Genomic DNA, 18,601 nt, shown 5'->3' on the forward strand with positions numbered 1-18,601 from the left:
ATAGACGTAGGCTGCCGGGGGATTCCCATGATGCATTGAGTTTTTCCTTTCCAGTCACCTTTCTCGCTCACTATGTATTAACAGACCTCTCTGCATTGAATCATATCTGTTATTAACCTCTGTCTCTCTTCCACAGCATGTCTTTTAACCTGTCTTCCTTCTCTCACCCCAAACGGTCGCAGCAGATGGCCGCCCCTCCCTGAGCCTGGTTCTGCCGGAGGTTTCTTCCTGTTAAAAGGGAGTTTTTCCTTCCCACTGTCGCCAAAGTGCTTGCTTATAGGGGGTCATATGATTGTTGGGTTTTTCTCTGTACCTATGAAGCGCCTTGAGGCGACTTTTGTTGTGATTTGGCGCTATCTATCCATCCATCCATCCATTCGCTTATCCTTTTCAGGGTCGCGGGGGGCGCTGGAGCCTATCCCAGCTGTCATAGGGCGAAAGGCGGGGTACACCCTGGACAGGTCGCCAGTCTGTCGCAGGGCTAACACACAGGGACAGACAACCATTCACACTCACATTCACTCCTAGTGACAATTTGGATTAATCAATTAACCTATCCCCACAAGCTGCATGTCTTTGGACGGTGGGAGGAAGCCGGAGTACCCGGAGAGAACCCACGCAAACACGGGGAGAACATGCAAACTCCACACAGAAAGACCCTGGCCTGATGGTGGAATTGAACTCAGGACCTTCTTGCTGTGCGGCAACAGTGCTAACCACCGTGCCACCGTGCTGCCCATATAAATAAAATTGAATTGAATTGAATTGAATTGAATTGAATTGAAGTGGTTCAAAGAGCAAGACCAGAGCCAGTTTTCCATGTTTGAGGTCATGTCAAAAACTATGATTGTTATTAACTCCTGCAGCAACTTTTCCTGTTCCTCCTGGAGGACCAGCAGGGCGATGCGGGTGCTCAGAAGGGCTTCATCAGCGCAGAGCAGCTGCTGCTGGAGCTGAAGGCCGGGGGCATCCACCTGGATCAGGAGGTGGCCGTCAGACTGGAGCTGCAGCACATTCCTCCTCTGGACCTGCTGGACTTCTTGGCCTACCTGCCCCTCTTCATGCTCATTCACAAGTCGGTGATTTCCAACCCTTTTGATGACTCCAGCAACCTTTGACCTCAGCACTCTGTGGATGACATCTCAGCTGAGCCACGTCTGCTTGTATGAAAAGACGACATGTGACAAACAGAAAAATGATTTTAAAAAGGACATTTGTAGTGGAGATACAAAGTATTTCTTTTAAATTATGCAACTTTGTTACATTTCACTTCTAGCTTTAACCTTTAAATTTGCTGGTAACAACCAGCAAGACTGAGTTTAGAGTGGAAGAAACCATTATACCTTGCTATCTCCGCTGCACCTGAAACTTATTTCTTTCATTTTAAATTGCTCTAAATTAGACATTCAGCATTAGTTTGGGTTTCATAAAATGTATATATATAAATAAGCACTAATATTTATGCAATTAGATATTTAGATCTTAAAGACGAACTCGCTGAAAGAATGCTTTCACATTCTAATGATAAAAACTATGAATACAGGATTTTTAATAATTTAACAGACTATCAGAGACAAGTGTTTGTTGTTGGACATTAAAAAAATAACAGAAGCCTTGGTGATAAAAGCCGCCAGAACAGAAATTACACTGGATGTTTATGACACACTGATAAAAGATAAGTCGATCATTAGACTGACGATCCCTTAGGGACTTCTGTGGGGTAATGTTCAAACAATCTCTCTCCTCGACAGCTGTGTAAACACATATTTCCATATGAATACTTTGAATATAAACAAGAGTCAAGATTTTGGAAGCCAAAATGTTTTTGACCTTTTATAGTTCAATTAATGAATAAACCATGGAAATACAGTTGTGAAACCATCAGTTATCTTCTGTCAAGGAGTCAGATTTTTATTGTCTCCTTTATTTTTTTCTGCATTAATAATGTAAACGCTCTGCAGCATGTGTGTGTGTGTGTGTTTATATCCACGTTACATTTTACACTTTGTTTGCACTGCGCTCCCTTTAGCAGTCATTTCAATTCCCTGAAAATAGAAATGAATTTACTCTGCACTTCCCACTCCATCTCTCATCTGTACGAGTAGCTGAATTTTATTGGCATCGCACAGTCTCAGGTGGTCACATTGCTGCTGGTCTCTTCCTGTGCGCATGTCCTTTACGTCACACGTGTGCTGAGTATGTTCTGTTTCCAGCCTCTGTCGTTTCTCTGAGGCATGTGGATCACGTCACAGAGCAGTAAAGTGCTGTCTGTGGTCCTGAAATCTTCTGTGGCTGCTGTAGTTTCAGAGTCTGACGCTCTGATTCATGTAACAAGTGTTCATTGTTGTGGAGTTTATTAAAAAAAAAAAAAGACACAAAAACATTTGAGAAAAATGCAGCAGCGCAGCAGAGCTATTGGCTACCGTCCAGTTCAGTCCAACTTAATCAACACTGATGAATGATGTTCGCTAAGATACTCAACTGATGTGGTTTGAGCCTTTGTTTTGCCTAAGCTTTGCCAATTAGATATGGCCGCGCTCTCCTGCCGCTTGTGTACGCTTGACAGACTGCCGCTGAGGGAAACATAATGAGCTGTGACAGGCAGCAAACCTTTGTAAGCTCTATGTCACCAGAGAAAACAGTCAAAACTGCTTTTATTGTGACTCTTTAGATGCATGTTTTGAACTCCATCTAGTTTGAAAATGTGGCTGCAGGTGAGCTTAGGGTCTTCTTACCAGAGACTACAGGAGGAAAGTAGCTTTGTATTATGTACTGTCCATTGTTCCTGCTAAATAAATACAGCTAAATGATAAAAAAGTAAACATTAACTTTCAGCATCCTCCCCTTCCCTCCAATAAACACTTTCCTGTGGACTTCCTGGGCTCAGTCACTTGTTTTGTCTTACTTAAAACAACTTGATTTTCATTTTGTAATTTTGGTCCTCCTCAGATTCCAGAAGGTTGTTAGTATAGTTCATCATGTGACTGGGTCATTAGTCAGTGAGCTCAGATCCATATAGATTGGTTTTAAAACACTCAACAAGTCCATAAGCCTAAATGCATCTTTTATATAGAATCTATAAGGTTAAATGCATCTTTTATTTACAGTCTATAATAATAAACGTGTATTTTGTGTACACTCTCTGGGCTTGCCCTACTTGCCATAAGTTGTCGTTTTATATTTTTAAAACAATCCAAAACATTGATTTTATCTTTAGAGAAACAAAGTTCCTCACTCCATAGGTTCCTTGAGTCATAAAGTACCACTGTGTGGCTTTCCCCCCACTGCTGAGCCCCATGACAAAGTCTGGGGACCTCTCACTGTTGGTTGTGTGTTGGAGGTCTTTTTTATTTATTTGTTTTATGTTTTATTTTAATCCAGTCATCATAATTGTTTACTTGTTAAACTGTGATGGTGCTTGGCTGGAGGCTGCCGTGCCTCTTACTTCACTTTTTTAGACACTAAATTAAAGTTAAATTTGAAAACTTAAAAAAAAAAATCACATCTCATTTTTATTGAAGTTCAAGATGCCTTTCAAAATAAAAGGTCTTGAAGTAAATTGAAAGAGGTGAGGAAATTAGAGATGTATTTGCACATACAAGAGTGGGATCAAACCTTTCTCGTGTGCTATTCTGATGGAAAAGTTTTATTCGGGTTTAAAGTTATTCCAAGCTGGCAGAAAATTTTACTCACATCAGAAAATATATACAGAATTTAGAGGTATCATCTGTTTGATCTGAAGTGTTGCAGGTCCTGTGCTTCTAATAAATAGATTAAGTGAATAGATATTATAATTGTTTATTAATTATTGTACAAACAATGAAGTGTCTGCAAGTTAATGCTAAACTCAGACAGTTTTCTAATAACTTGTGTTTTTGAATGAGCCAGGAGGACCCTCTGCCTCTCTCTCAGGCCCTCTGGTGGTCCACGAACTCTCCTTTGTGCGCTCATATTTACAATAAACACGAGTTTTTCCAAAGAATTTCACTAAAACGTGTCTTATTTATGTATTTAACGCCATTTCTGCATAAACACCCACATTAACACCAACATGTTGAACCCCACACTCTGACGGATGTTTTTCCCCTCCCAGGTGGTGGTTGTGTGTTCAGCGGCATGCTGCTGTCAGGAGGCACACGCCATCAGCCAATTCAGCTCCGTGTCTCCACTCGACCACCATTCAGACCCCATTCACTCATTAAACCAGACACGCGTCCGGCTGCAGCCTCCGCCCTACCTGTCAAACTCAGTTGTGCAGAAACCTCAGAGCTCTAGTTCACAATCTCACGTCATGCCCTCCATCTGCAAATTTTAAAGCCTCCTGTTTACTTGAATTATATTTCTCGGTGTGAGTTGAATTGGGGGAAATAGTGTCATTGTAATCCTACAACTTGGGCGATCCACCTTCCAGCCGCTTCGTGCGCACAGACGCTAAGGAAGACTAGCTTGAAAAGCTCACTCGAGGGTTCATTAACTGCAGAGGTGTCTTCATTTTAAGGTCATGTTGTTAAGAGAAATATCACAGCAGTATTTTTATTTTTCACGACATCAATGTGGTGGAGGAGGTGTATGTGTGTTTTTAAAATGGAGACAAAGTGGAGTTTTACGCATGTTTTGCGAGTGTGAAAAAATGCGTCTGTTGGGTTGAAGGTGCTGGCTGGTATTACCAAGGAGAAAGAGATAGCGGTGTGAGAGTTCTCTAGTAAAAGACCTGCGGCTACAGAATTAGTTGAGCCACTCTGCGCTCAGCTTCAAACAAGAAAAGAGAAAATGCATCGTGCGTAAAACGTGCGTTCTTCCCCTTTTATCTCCACGTATTCCATCTACTCATGTTGGTTTTAATGGCCACACAAGGAAAACTGTACCCAGTCGTCGTCCCCCCCCCCCCCCCCCCCCCCCCGACACACACACACCACCACACACACACACTTTAAAATTAAGACATGAACAGTAATTCAGTAGCATCTCGTTTTATTTTTAGACTAGAGTGTAGAAAATATGGTTATAAGACTTCTTATCTTCCGCTTATGTGGAGAGGATATAGAGCTGGCAGTATAAAGAGACAATGCGTGGCTATTGCACTCTGTTTGGACAATAGCTGCATAAGTTTTTGATCATTGTGACATGACATAATGCAATAACGTGGTTCTGCTATTAAATAAGACACATCGGTGCTATAGGATAAAACATCGGAGTATCAAACTCCCTCTGGAACCTCGTGAACACAACAGCCAGAGAATAATAGACTACACGTCTACATAGGCAGGAGGTATAGAAGCGACTTCGCAAATATATAGACAAAATATATACAAAAGGATGTGTACAAAACATCTATAAATCTCTTACATACAAAAATATCTTAATATATCTTAAAAAAAAGAGCGTTTGATATAGAATTTTATAGAATAAATCCGTGACTTGGAAGCATTTTTCTGAAGTCAGCGTCTGAGAGAGAGTTGGTGCTACTGTGATGGGGTTGGCATAGAAGAGTTTTTAATGTGCTGAGAGCGTGAATCGCTTTAGGGTCATTTTCTTTTGTTTTTGTTTTGTTTTTGTTTGTTTGTTTTTTATCAAGGGGACACACAGAAAGTTTGGATTCCCACGCTGCATGTGGGAGACCCGTCTTCCTTTAATCCTTTGGCGCTGATCTCCGGCCTGATGTTCAGTTAAGGCTCCGGGACCCTGCTGAGACTGTCAGGTGGACCGGGGAGGACCATCTTGTTCTTCTCCTCCTCGGGACCATCCCAAGCCCAGGAGAGCAATAAAGTGAGCTGATCCATATTTCTGCGAGGAGGAGGAGAAACGGGAAGTTAGGTTTGTCGGGAGTTAAATGACGATGGTGCCTGGAACGAGCGCGGTGACGTGTGCGCTTACCTCGCACGGATGCTCTTCAGAACCAGTTTGTGAAGTCCAGCAGCTCCTGCTCCTCCGGACTTAGGGGGTCATAGGAGCCCTCGTCGGATGAGTAGGAGGACACGGGGGAGCCTGCCATGGAGTTCATGTCCGCGGAGTATCCCTGCGACATGCCGGGCGACAGCACGCCCGCCTGGAACGCCGCGCTCACGGCGTCGTGCTCGTCCAGCAGCTGCTGCAGCGCGCGGATGTACTCCACGGCGGAGCGCAGTGTCTCCACTTTGCTCATCTTCTTGTTGGCGGCGCCGTTTGGCACGTGCTCCCGCAGCGTGGCGAAGCCGTTGTTGACCAGCTTCACGCGGTTGCGCTCGCGCTCGTTCCTGCGCGCCACCGCGTGCGGCTGCTGCTGTGGCAGGCTGTAGCCGAAACCCGCGAAGTTCAACCGCCGCTTGCAGCGCAGCAGCTCCGGGGAGGAGGAGCGCGGACGCTTCGGTTGCTTGCTCGCGGACTTCCCGCTGCCGCTCGCGCTCAGCTGGACGCTCTGCGCGGAGAAGAAGCACGCGGGCGGCATCAGCTGCTGCTGCTGACTCGCGTTAATTTCCATTTTGGTCGTGAGGTCCCTACCCGCGTGTGGGGAAAAAAACAGAAGTTTTAAAGAATCGCAGAGATTCCGGGAGCGCGTCCCGCTCGTGCCGTTCACGTGCTGTGGCCGCTGGTCGCGCACTTGCTCCAATGTGGAGGGGGGGGGGGGTGCTACTATTGGTTAGGAGGGCAGTCGCAGCTCCGCTGATGCTGCCTCGCGCTCCTCAAAGCTGCTCTGAGCTCTCGGAGAAAGACGCCACTGCTTTTCAACACGGGTGGCTGAGGGGCTGGCCACGCCCTCCGGTCGCGTGGATACACCTTGGGCTCCTGCCCCGGTACCGGTGCGCCGCGCGCCTGACGCGTGCCACTTGAAGCACTAAACAAACAGTGAGAGGAGAGGGGTTTTTTACGAGAAGGTGAAACAGACTCATAGAAGTCCACACCGAACTCAGTCTGATGCATTTCCAGGTGGACAGTCACGCGTTTTGTTTTGGGTTTGTTTTTTGTTTTTGTTTTTTACAGGTCAGCTAAAATACAGAGGAGCGAGAGAAAACACAAACTGTGCATAAAATCTATTCACAAAGTGAAGTGTGCGACGTTCTCTCTGCCCGATCCTGATTCTGGTCCCTGTCTGTGCCATTTCTTTACACACAGCCGCTCGTTTGCGGGACTTTGTAAAATTTTCCACTTTGCGCGCCTCATCGGCCGCACAAGCGGAACGAGGAGGCGCAAATCCTCGGTCTGTGCGCGTAACTGGACTCTCTATGCGGGACTGAGAGGTGCATAACAAGAAAACACGCACAAACTCCAATACGCTCTCTCGCGTCTTTGCGCATGCACGCACAACTTTGCGCACTAAACAGAATTAGGATTGTTTTGGGGTTCAGTTTTTGCGGGTGAACTTCTTGCGTGTGTGCGCGCGCACTCTTTTCTCTCCCCCCTTATTCTGGGCCTGGGCACCCGTGCATGCGCGCCTTTAGAGGGGATTGCCATAAATAGTTCAAATTTTCTGTGGCATTCACATTCAGGCACACACACACAGATACACGCACACACACACACACACACACACACACCACCTCCACTTTCTCCTTCAAAGCCCAGCCGGAGAGTTTAGAAAAGAGGCGTGGGTCCTATTCAGCGTCCCCCCTGCGCCCCTCCGCCCTGCCTGATCTTTCTGAAACATATATCCACGCTGTTAGCGGGCTTCCACAGTCCAATTATCGTTTTGTGAGGACTCTCTCTCTCTCTCTCTCTCTCTCCGCTGCTGCTCGTCGTCCAGAGGCTGGGAGGGCACTCACTTTACTCGAGGGGCCTTCCACTCAAAGCTGGGTGTAATAATTAATATGACATCTGTCTACCCGAGTTCCCTCTTTAACCACTTTCTGTATTTTTCCCTCTTTTCTTTGGTGTTGGTGTGTGTGCGGGGCGGGGGGGGGATGCGAGGGATTATCTCTCAGTTTGTTTTGTGGCAGGCTCAGTCACCCAGAAAGACCGATAAACACTTCATCTCTACAAAAATAAATGTAATTCATCATAGTATCATATCATTTATTGTTTTTTGTTTGTTTTTTTTTTTTAAACTGAATTATAATTATGGCTGACAAAGTTAAAAATAACTCTTCTGCAGTGGAGCTTCTCTTCTCTTCTAGAATGTTTGGCTTCACACTGATTTAACTCCCTCACGCCTGCGTCGTTTATTGCTTTACAGGTAAAGTTGTAATTAACGGGCGCCCTCTAGAGGACAGCAGTGGACGTTATCACCGAGAAGTAAATCCTCCCATCCTGCCCTGTTTCAGATTGATAGATAGATAGATTCCACAAGAGAAATTGTTGTGTTAAATAAGCAACAATGTTAAAATAAAAATAAAAAACAAACCCGAATTTAGTTAAAAGGACTGACACTGTGTAAGAGAGAAGTGCAAATTGCATTAATAAATAATATGTGGACTATGATCTAATAACATCTGCAAGTTTAAATAACTTTTTTTTTCTAATTTTAGCTTATGTTTATGTTTAATAGCTAGTTTTCTTCACTTTGAGTGTTCGTTTTGGTGCTTTTCACGCTTTAATATGTTTTAATATCGTGTTTGTTTGCAAAATGTTTAAATTAATAAGATAACGATGAGATTTACTTTTTCACCAACTTGGGGAAGATTCAATAGATCACCAGGTGCATGGTCTGGGTACATAATGTAATTTTCTTTGCTGTTATGGGGGTCCAGCAAAGAAAGAACAGAGGCAAGAACGAAAATCAAACTATTTGAAAGTATGCACTTACGCTCATTGACCGCCAGGTGTCAGTATTTCACAGCGTACGTAAACTAGCTCAGTTTTAAAAGCTCTCTTTCTTCAAACATACACATGTGCGTACATGTTTTTACTACTACTAATAAAATATATATATGGAAACAGGAACACGTCCAGGCAGATCAGTGCTTTGGTTTGCGGATCACCTTTATGTCTCTGCTACGATCCCGTAGATATTAGGTCACGTGGTTTTGTTTACTAGGAGGAGGCGGTGAGCGCGTGAATGAGGTAGCCAGAGCAGTATCGGTAAATCAGCGGCCGTAAAGGGAATACAAAGACTATCAGCTATGCGCTCTCTGAACTATGTGCACCGGGTTAGCTTAGACTTCACAGGGACTCTGTTTCCTCACGCCATCTGTCTGGGAGACGCAGACAACGATTCGGTACGGAAGCTAAGCTAACTTTTGTTTATTATTGTTATCGTTAATGTTTGTTTTGTCTTCTCGGACCTCTTGAATGCAGACTTTTAAATGTTTAAATTAAATTCTAAATATATTTAGTAATGTATTTATTTATGGTTTGATAACTAGACTTTTTGCAGTCTGTTCTTATTATAATAAGTCTTGAGTCACCGCTCATTTCTTTCTCCATCTTGCTTCCAAAGAGGAAGAAATTCTGGTACTTTTTTTCAAGTTCTCCTTGGTTGTTCGGACACTGGCTGCTTTTTAACTTATTTTCAGTTGAGTGCTGTTTGCTTCCTGATCTTTTTCATTTTTACCTGACTGAAAAAACAATTAAAAAGGCACCACACTAAAGGGACGAATCAGTGCTGTGTCTGCACATGACAACTTAGGGTTTCAGCCAGTGTCGTGTTAGAGAACTCACATTTTGATCCACTATTGCTGATGTGTGCCAAATTACCTGGAAAACATCTGATTGGCAGTGGCTCTGTTTATCAGCATGACAGTGATTCCAAACACAAACACATCTATTCCCCATTTTCCTAGCAAAATATAATGATGTTTTGTCTCACAATTAATGACTTTTTAGCTTCTCAGTTTAGAATTTGTCTTGATCAAGAAGAGTAAAAAAAAAAATTTTATGACCTGTGTTACCTGATTGTTCAACTGCTCCACTAACACGGCTGTCTCCCTTCTCTGCAGCTGAACGAGCTGGTCGTAGGAGACACCAACGGAAAGCTGCTTGTTTACAAGAACGATGACTCCAAACCTTGGATCACAAGGTCCTGCGTGGGCATGGTCAGTGCAGGTGCTAGAAAAATCCTTTTGTGTCATGTGATCTGTGGCTCATGTGGTGTGTTGTGCTTTCCCAGCTGACCTGCGTTGCTGTTGGAGATGTGTGCAACAAAGGAAAGGTGAGAACAGAGAAGTCAGAAGCTGCATATTGTCTGAAGGTTTAGGATTTGATGTGACGGCGTGTTTTTATTTTTATTTTTTCTGTGTCAGAACTTCGTGGTTGCCGTGGGCGCAGAGGGCTGGTTTCACCTCTTTGACCTCACAGCTGCTGCCGCGAGCAAGGCAGACTCATCCAGCCAGCACGAGTTTCAGTCACCTGATGACCAGAAGCCCTTCCTCACCCAGCACATTCCCGCCAACACCAAAGTCATCCTCATCAGTGATATTGGTAAATTCTCGCTAAATTCTTCTGTGATAAATGTGGATTTTTGTGATTTTTGAGTGCAGCGTGTGCGTGTCTGCAGATGGAGATGGGCGCTGCGAGCTGGTGGTGGGATACACAGACCGAGTGGTGCGAGCCTTTCGCTGGGAGGAGCCGTCTGACAGCTCTGATGCAGGGCCTGGTCAGCTGATTCTGTTGAAGAAATGGCTTCTGGAGGGACAGGTGAGCTCAGGTGTTGTTTCTTACCAGCATGTGAAATCACTAAACTTGATTTGATGCGGGGGGGGGTATTTTCTGGGCACACTCTGGACCCCTTTGTACAAACTGAGCATCATTTAAACCCCACGGTCTACCCGAGTGTTGTTCCAGACCACATCTATCCCTTGGATCACAGTGCACACATCTCCTCATGTACTCTGTACTTCACAGGCTGTCATCAGATCTCAGTACAATAGAGCACCTTTGGGATGTGGTGCAGAGGGAGATTTGCGTCATGGATGTGCAGCCAACAAATCTGCAGCGACTGTGTGATGTTATCATGTCAGTATGGACCAAAATCTCTGAGGAATGTTTCCAGGACCTTTTTAAATCTGTTCCACAAAGAATTAAAGCACTTCTGAACGCAAAAGAGGGTGCAGTCTAGTGCCAGTAAGGTGCACCTTATAAATAAACTACTTTATATTTTCTCAGCAAACTTTAATGAAAACTTTCACCACTAGGTGGCAGCATTTTACCAAATTATTTTAGCGTAGTCCACCCCAATGAGCGGTACCTCCGCCTGTGTAGACGTGACATTATTTCGTATTACCACTGTGAAAACGTTCAGTTCAGTTCAGTTCATTTTTATTTCAAACATTTCAAACATGTGCCTTCACAATCATTACAAACTATTATTCCATTAGACAGAAAACCCATAAAACCATGGCGAGCTGACCTTAGTAGGTACTGATGGAAAAGGGCGTTTGGGCACTCAAGGCCCTCCATAGATGAGACCTAGCTGAATAAATAATCAGGTATTGGCTGTTCTGCAGGTGGACAGTCTGTCAGTGAACCCGGGTCCAGAGGGGTTACCTGAGCTGATGGTGTCTCAGCCAGGCTGCGGCTACGCCATCCTGCTCTGCTCCTGGACGCAACAGGACTCCTCCGACTCTGGCGACGACACCCCCACCACGCCTGGGAGGTAGACGCCTCCTCCATTATAATGTGAGTGTCGGTTAGATTGATTGATGGACTGGATTAATTTAGCGTGATTTCCCTCCTCACAGCGAGGGGCCCTCCAGAGACGTAGTTCTCCATCTGACCACCGGGCGGATACACAACAAGAACGTTTCCACTCACCTCATCGGCAGCATTAGCAAAGGTAGACGCTCTTACCAGCCGGCTCGTTTTACACTCGCACCTACGCTTGTTTACTGGGTCGCTGATGAGGTAAATAATGTGGGGACAGAGGGCGTCTGCAGGTAAACCCGGGCCCTGTCGCTCACCTGGAGACACTTTTAAACTGCAGCTGAGTCTCGTCTCAGTGGGTTTCTTTAGGTGTGTTGTAATTGTACAATTTCTTTAAGTCTCCTCTTCTCATCATCCTGCTGAGATGCAGAAACACAGATGATGCAAATGATTTCCTTTCATACTGCGATCGGTGTGACAGTAAAAACATATAAAAGTGCGTTTGATATGGTTTTAAAAAAACTCACAAAAAAATGGCTGATTGCATATTAATAGAAGAATTCAGTTTTTTTGTGTGTGTGTGTGTTTTTTTTTTTTTTTTTTACAGGATCCAAGGAAGAGTCGTCAACGTGTGGACTGTTTGCTCTCTGTACTTTAGATGGTAGGATGGGAATTTTAAACACTTAAAATTCACATCTCTGTGGAGAAGTCTGTGCTTTTCTATCAACTAGAACAAGCTGGTTAAGCAGGAGAAAGAGTTTTTTAATTTGTTGGCTAAAATGCATATGACAGTGACAGTCTGTACACAACAGCAGTTTTTAGCCGTGTTGATTTATTTTTGACCATTTTTAAGGCCGACCTGTTTTCTGCCTCCCCGTGTCACAGGGACGCTGAAGCTGATGAACAGTTCGGAGCAGTTGTTGTGGTCGGTGCAGGTGGATCATCAGCTGTTTGCCCTGCAGAAGCTCGACGTCACAGTGAGTCTCTGCGACAGGCCGACACTCGTGGACGCTTTCAACTTTTAACAAAAATATAAACCTTTTGTTTGTTTTTGTTTTTTTAGTTTCCAGTGAAAAACAGATGTTTTGCTAACTCGTCTGTTTTTAATGTTCTTACGTGTGTTATTAGAAATTGTTGGAGCTGATGGGACTCATTTAACTAACATTTAACTTAAAATGCAGATAAAGCCGGCAGGAAGTCAGACGTAACAACAGCACAGAGAAGCCATTTAGTTTTCAAAATAAAACCCCCCGTGTAGGCTACACGTGACATTGCAGTCATGCAGCCGCTGTCGAGAAAGTCTCTCTGTTCTTCTCGGCACTCATGGGTATTTCAAGTTAGTCACTTTAGTTTATACTATACCAGTTTGATCTCCATTAAGCCACCACAGCAAGAACAATATCCGACCAAATTCAGATTTTTACCCTTTACCCTGCTCACTTTTACCAGACAACTGTTTCTACTCGATTACATGCTGAATTAATTCAGAAATGTGCGTTTGCCTTTGTGTATGCGCTCAGCTACGCAGCAACCCTGTGTGCGTCTGTGTTTGTGTCTTCTTCCAGGGGGACGGCAGAGAGGAGGTGGTGGCGTGTGCTTGGGACGGTCAAACCTACATCATCGACCACAATCGGACCGTGGTGAGGTTCCAGTTCGACGAGAACGTCAACGCCTTCTGTGCAGGTGAGGGACGTCACACCACCTCCTCCTTGTTTTTGCTCCGCCGTCGTTTTTCTGTGACGGTAGATCTAAATCTGCAGCTTTGTCCAACTTATAATGCGACTTTCAGCTCACTGTTGAATGTGACACACTTAAAAACAAGCCGCTGGGGCGTTTTTGGCTTTCACGTTAACTCACTCAGCTCAGTATTGATGGTGAGCTTAAGGCAAAGAGAATAAATGATAAACAGACATGTGTATGCTCAGATCTGTGCTCTGTAAATCGTTTACACATTTTTGCAGGTAAATCCACCTGGAGTCTTCTAATCCTCTGGATTAGCGGAGTTGCTGAACATCCATAAATCTGTTGATTCTGCTTAATGTGTCTCTGAGCCTCTCGCAGCGGAGCTTTCAGCAGCTGAAGACACAGATATTTCCCTCAGGCTGTCCACACAGCTCCAGATTAATGCAGATGAAACCATTTTTCACTTGAGGTTCTGACTGTTTGAGGAGAAGGTGTTTGGAATATTTTCCACTGTTTTCCTCTCTCAGCAGGAAATGATCTGCTTTACACTTCTGGATTTGAGGTTAAGGTACCTAAATGTTTGACAACACCTCAGCTACAACTCCTCCCAGGCTCTAGCTTCAAACTCCTTTTAGTTCATGGGCCACAAACATGTGCGTACTTGGGCCAGAGATAACAAGCTAAAACTGTGAGCTCAGGTGAAGGACAGCTCTTTACCCCACACCCTTAATAATAACCAGAAAACTGAAGGTTCTCAAATTAAATGACTGAACCCTTTAGAAAATGACTGCATTGTCATCAGTATATCTCAGCTTTCCCACATGTTACATTACATTTTGCAGGTTAGTGGAAAATCATTTTTGTAGCTAAGTGACGAGGATATTTATTACACTAACAGTTCAAACAAGATGTGAAAATCCTCTGGACTTTTCATATATTTTCACTCCCGTGGCCTCACTGCAGTTTTCGTGCTCTCTACAACCTGATTTCTTACCTTAGTCCAGGCGTTTGTAACCTCAAACAAAGGTGGAATTTCAAACCTGCTCCACCAGATGGCAGCATAGAACTTTAGCCTCGCCTTGCTTTGAGCTTTTCCTCCTCTCCTCTCCTCTCTCTGTCTTTCTTATCTGTGCTGTCAGATCTCTCTGCAGTGTTTGGACAGTTAATCTGAGGCGCCTAGTGTGACATGTGTGGTTTTAAGTGGATTAAAGAAAGAGACAAAAGACGCCTGAGATCTCTGATTCCAGCCATTTTTGCTGCTTTCCACCTGCTGAGTTTAAATGAGGTGTTCAGGCCTCACTCCCCTCTGCTCTCAGCTCCTCAGACAGATCAGACTTGTTGTGTTGTGTGGAGGCTACAGTAGCCCGGCAGCGGAGGATTGCTGATTTGTTTATTTGTATTCACAAAGCACGGTCCCTCATATCACTGCCACCACCTGTTGAGTAAAAACTGTGTGTAAGATTCTCAGGTTTTCTCTGGTTGCAGGTCAGTACACATGTAAGGAGGGCAAAAACGGGCCCTGCCTCGTCTATGTCAGCTTCAACCACAAAATCTACATCTACTGGAAGGTGGAGCTGGAGCGCATGGAATCCACCAACCTGCTGCGAGTGCTGGAGGAAAAGCCCGGCTTTAAAAGCCACCTGAAGATGCTGGGAGTCGGTAAGTACGTCGGCAGCTCAGCGTTCGGAGTCAAGCACACACCTCCTCAGTTTGAGGGCGAATAAGAGCCCAACTGGGGCTCTGATCTGAATACTGATGAGGAGGAAGGAAGAAAATGACCCCACCATGACAGACTTTACAACTAACGAGGCCCTGCCAGCAAGTTCTTACTCTTCTTTAAAGAAACAGTTTGCAGCACAGTCTCTGCAAGAATTCCTATTGATCACCAAACAAATATAACTAGGATATTGTAAACTGGTTAGATGTAACGTTGGGTATTAATTGAGTGTTAATTCAAGTCTTGTGGCTTTTTCTACACGTCGCTGTAGTGTCAGTTTATGCTCTCCTCCTGCAGGCACACACTTTAGCTGCTTCTGGCTGTATTATAAAAACTGGTTGTTTATTACCCAGCCTTTCCCTTTGACTGCTCGCTTTACATGCAAATATAGCTGAAATTAAAGAACAGTTACCATCTACAGTGTATGTGGTTAAAATGAACTGAGTTGAGTACTCTGACATTTAAAAGCATGCTGTGTAAATTTTCAGTGGGTGTTGCGGGATTAGTGATCCTAAACTGGGACAGACCTGAGAGAGGGAATTGAGATCACAGAAAGTATGTGAGAGGACAATTGGAATAATGATTTGTACCAATTTAGAGCACTGCAGCTTAAAATCCTGCACTCAAATTCAATGCTATGACTTCACCTTCATATCCTATGTGTAAAAGAAATACTGGAAGCATTACACACTGGAAAATATTAAGGATCATTTTAAAAAGTGCAGAAGATCTTAGTCTCGTCTCCTTGTCCTCCCAAGTATTTACATCTATACTGGTATTCGATGGCAAATGCCAATCGGGCTCAATGGTGCCGGGCAGCGAGCACAGGGCCCACTGATTGTTTGCTCAGACATTCACACTTGTGGCCTCGTGGAGGTTATATTGTAGCTCTGGCAGTGCTCATCCTATTCTTTGTTGCACAAAGGAGCAGCTACCTGTCCTGCTGATGTGTTAAGGCCTTCTACGGCCCTGTAAAGACTGTTTAGACTCTTGAGACTGTGCTGTAACACTGACTCTAGCCAAATGCAAAACTACTTAACAAATGTAATACTTCTTGGAGAAGTCAGAAATGAATCAGGAATAAATAATAATCAACCACTTAAAACTAATTCTTCTGTTTAGGAAAACAAATGCAATTTAGCATCTTAATGTCTCAAAAAATAATAATGTGCTGGTTTGATTAGTAGGTTTATATTTGAAAGTCTGCCAAATAATAAACTAAAGGTTTAAAGCAAATATTCTTGAGTATAAACTAAAATATTTGCATTATGAATGTAAATTGCACGATGATTGATTATTACTTCCACAAAAAGGCTGAAATTTAGGGGGTTTTTTTTAGCCTTTTTCCCCTATGTAAGACTTCTTACGATTACCCAATAGAAGATGCAAGCTAACATCTTTTCCATTTGAGCTTGAAACAGTCGATATGAGTCGATATGATCTGCGCCTTTGTTTGTGTAAATTCCTGTTTAATCCCGGTGACATCAACAGGCTGTGAAAGGCTGCGAGCTGTGATTGGTCGATCTCCAACATGTCATCAGTCACGGCCATAATGTATGGCTTTCCTAATTGTGTAATCTGACACGGTGCCTATCAGACCGTGCCCGAATGCACCGTGAACGTTTGTGGAGTCATTTCCTGTGAAGTCATGTTAATCTGGTCACATGTCAGTTAGGGCTGCCACGATTAGTCGACTAGTCACGATTATGTCGACTATTAAAATCGTCGACGACTAATTTAATAGTCGACGCATCGTTTGAAGCTTTGTAAGATCACAAAGGACGCAGGAATGAGTAGTAGGATTTAAGGGTGTAATAACGGACTGAAACAGAAGATGGCAGCACTGCATGTACAAGGATGCCAGCTGCCGTTAAACCCCGAAGAAGAAGAAGCTGTGTCCCAGAATTCATAGCGCAGCCCAGCGCAGTTGTCAACAATGGCGGCAGCTAGTTAGTTTTAACTTTACTCTTATTATTCTTTCTGGGTCACAAAATAAACGTTTAACATATTTTCAGGCGAGAATGTAGCTGTGTAAACCTCAAATATCTGCTCAGTTTATCAAGACACCACATATTTTCAAAAGCTCTCCGACGTTTTCGGAGACGTCTGTTACCCACTAGCTCGTTAGCTAGGCGGGGGCAAGGCTAACTAGAGCCGTGAGAACACCGGACTCCCGGCAAATCGTTTTCAAACCCACCACTGTCTTTCGCTACTCAGGTTAAACATGATATATAAGTCACTTAGATAACTTAAAATGTTATTGTTTGGCTTTCTTTAGTATTTTATTTGTTCCTGAGTAAATCGGTTTGGCTAAGATTAAAGTTATAGTTTTTGCACAGCTAAATAAACTTCAAGCAGACAGCTGATCATCAGAAGTTTGAGACGCTGGATAATATACTCCGGTGTCCTGTTATATTTTAGAAAGCAAGGAGTTTATTAAACTTCACCGAAACAATCTGCAAATTTCATTAAAAATTAATAAACTACCATCTTGTCTTTATTTTTAGTTAGCACAAACACTTCAAGCTGTAAGCTAATGATAGTTATATAAGACCAGATGCTGCTGGTGCAATAAGCTGTACGCTGTACGTCCAATGGATGATGATCTGATTAGTCGACTAATCAAAAATAATCGGTGACTAGTCGACTATCAAAATAATCGTTTGTGGCAGCCCTAATGTCAGTACTCCGGTTTCAGCGGTAACCGTCACATTGTGTTTCGCCTCCACAGATGCTGATGATCCGGCCGCAGTGCGAGCCCTGGTGGCAGATGTTCTCTACAAGGATGCGCAAACGTAGCTCGGTGACATGCATCACCACGCTGCCTTCTCTGTTTTCCCCCTGACTGTAAATACTCTGTAAATAAACACTGACAGACCGTCTTCTGTGCTGCTGCTCTTGTTACTCGCGCTCCCCAACAGATAGATGTTGGGGTTTGGGTTTCTGATCGGCTCGCCACTGGCTGTTATCTCAGACCTGCACGCTGCCTCTGTCATTGGTATTCTGTCCGCCCAGGTTGCTTTTAACAAGGTGGGCAGAGGATGAGAGCAATGAGACATAATGCAGGGGAAATGCTGCACTGTTTAACCTGCTGTTTTCACTGGTGACTATGTGAATCTGGGAGCGAGGGGAGGGCGGGGGATTAGCAGAAGCTTTATGTGGCCGTCAGTCAGCGGTGACAAGCGGCTGAAAAGAGCTCCCCAATCAAACAGCAGTGCCTTCCTATTATTCATTCCCTGTAGTGTCTGAGAAAATTCTCCTATCCAGTGTATCATCTCAGACATGAAGCGCTTCTGATTATGCATAACACGATTACTTACATTTGACTAGCAGTGAGTTAGTAGTGTTGAAGTGATGATGGGAAGGACTGGGGGAATCTCCCACTGTTCCCAATGGGAGGATCCTATTACCACCTGTGTCGACTGCCTCTGTCTTTCCCATGCAATATTAATAAGATGAGCATGTGGCTCAGGTGTCCTGGTAGCCTCTTATCTCTCCTGCCCTTTAGAGACTTACAAAAAGAAGGCTTTCCTTTGAGGACCAAGTCCATGAACTTTTTCTTAGTCTTGTTTTGTTTGCATCCCATCTAAGAAAAATCCAGCAGTTATAATTTCTTCTTAATCCACTCTTAATCACGTGATTGTCTGCATTAGCTTCAGCTAAAGATAAAACTCCTTCAGTGGAAAAAGTTGATGAGGTGAAAGATATTTT

At 43.9% G+C, this 18,601-nt stretch overlaps 3 protein-coding genes across 3 annotated transcripts in view; 2 read left to right on the forward strand and 1 right to left on the reverse strand.

Annotated features, from left to right (window-relative positions):
* LOC308400100 (uncharacterized protein) overlaps positions 1-3,275 on the forward strand; it is a 67,393-nt gene extending 64,118 nt beyond the window's left edge. Inside the window, exon 15 of the mRNA XM_080887604.1 lies at positions 867-3,275. Within this exon, the coding sequence (XP_080743730.1) occupies positions 867-1,118 (252 nt within the window). The 3' untranslated portion in view covers positions 1,119-3,275. The remainder of the gene's footprint in view (positions 1-866) is intronic.
* A 1,689-nt stretch (positions 3,276-4,964) lies between these two features.
* ascl1a (achaete-scute family bHLH transcription factor 1a) lies at positions 4,965-6,682 on the reverse strand. The gene is made up of 2 exons (XM_080887013.1): positions 5,875-6,682; positions 4,965-5,784 (listed from the first exon to the last, which is right to left on the reverse strand). Exon 1 carries the CDS (start codon positions 6,455-6,457, stop codon positions 5,891-5,893), a length of 567 nt encoding a protein of 188 aa, XP_080743139.1. The 5' UTR covers positions 6,458-6,682; the 3' UTR covers positions 4,965-5,784; positions 5,875-5,890.
* A 2,241-nt stretch (positions 6,683-8,923) lies between these two features.
* itfg2 (integrin alpha FG-GAP repeat containing 2) lies at positions 8,924-17,772 on the forward strand. Its single transcript, XM_080887739.1, has 12 exons — positions 8,924-9,128; positions 9,849-9,944; positions 10,019-10,060; positions 10,152-10,329; positions 10,406-10,545; positions 11,355-11,503; positions 11,589-11,683; positions 12,098-12,151; positions 12,376-12,467; positions 13,056-13,173; positions 14,659-14,832; positions 17,622-17,772. Exons 1-12 carry the CDS (start codon positions 9,033-9,035, stop codon positions 17,687-17,689), a joined length of 1,302 nt encoding a protein of 433 aa, XP_080743865.1. The 5' UTR covers positions 8,924-9,032; the 3' UTR covers positions 17,690-17,772.
* Positions 17,773-18,601: the final 829 nt, after the last annotated feature.

Source organism: Rhamphochromis sp. 'chilingali' (genome assembly GCF_963969265.1).
Source record: "Rhamphochromis sp. 'chilingali' genome assembly, chromosome: 7".
NCBI lineage: Eukaryota > Metazoa > Chordata > Actinopteri > Cichliformes > Cichlidae > Rhamphochromis > Rhamphochromis sp. 'chilingali'.

What these genes read in the sequence shown, in the direction of transcription:
- ascl1a (XM_080887013.1), bottom strand. Translation starts at nt 6,457, where the DNA reads ATGGAAATTAACGCGAGTCAGCAGCAGCAGCTGATGCCGCCCGCGTGC.
- itfg2 (XM_080887739.1), top strand. Translation starts at nt 9,033, where the DNA reads ATGCGCTCTCTGAACTATGTGCACCGGGTTAGCTTAGACTTCACAGGG. An exon ending in ATGTGTGCAACAAAGGAAAG is followed by an intron (nt 10,061 to 10,151) that starts GTGAGAACAGAG and finishes TTTCTGTGTCAG; the next exon opens with AACTTCGTGGTTGCCGTGGG. An exon ending in TGCTCTCTGTACTTTAGATG is followed by an intron (nt 12,152 to 12,375) that starts GTAGGATGGGAA and finishes CCCGTGTCACAG; the next exon opens with GGACGCTGAAGCTGATGAAC.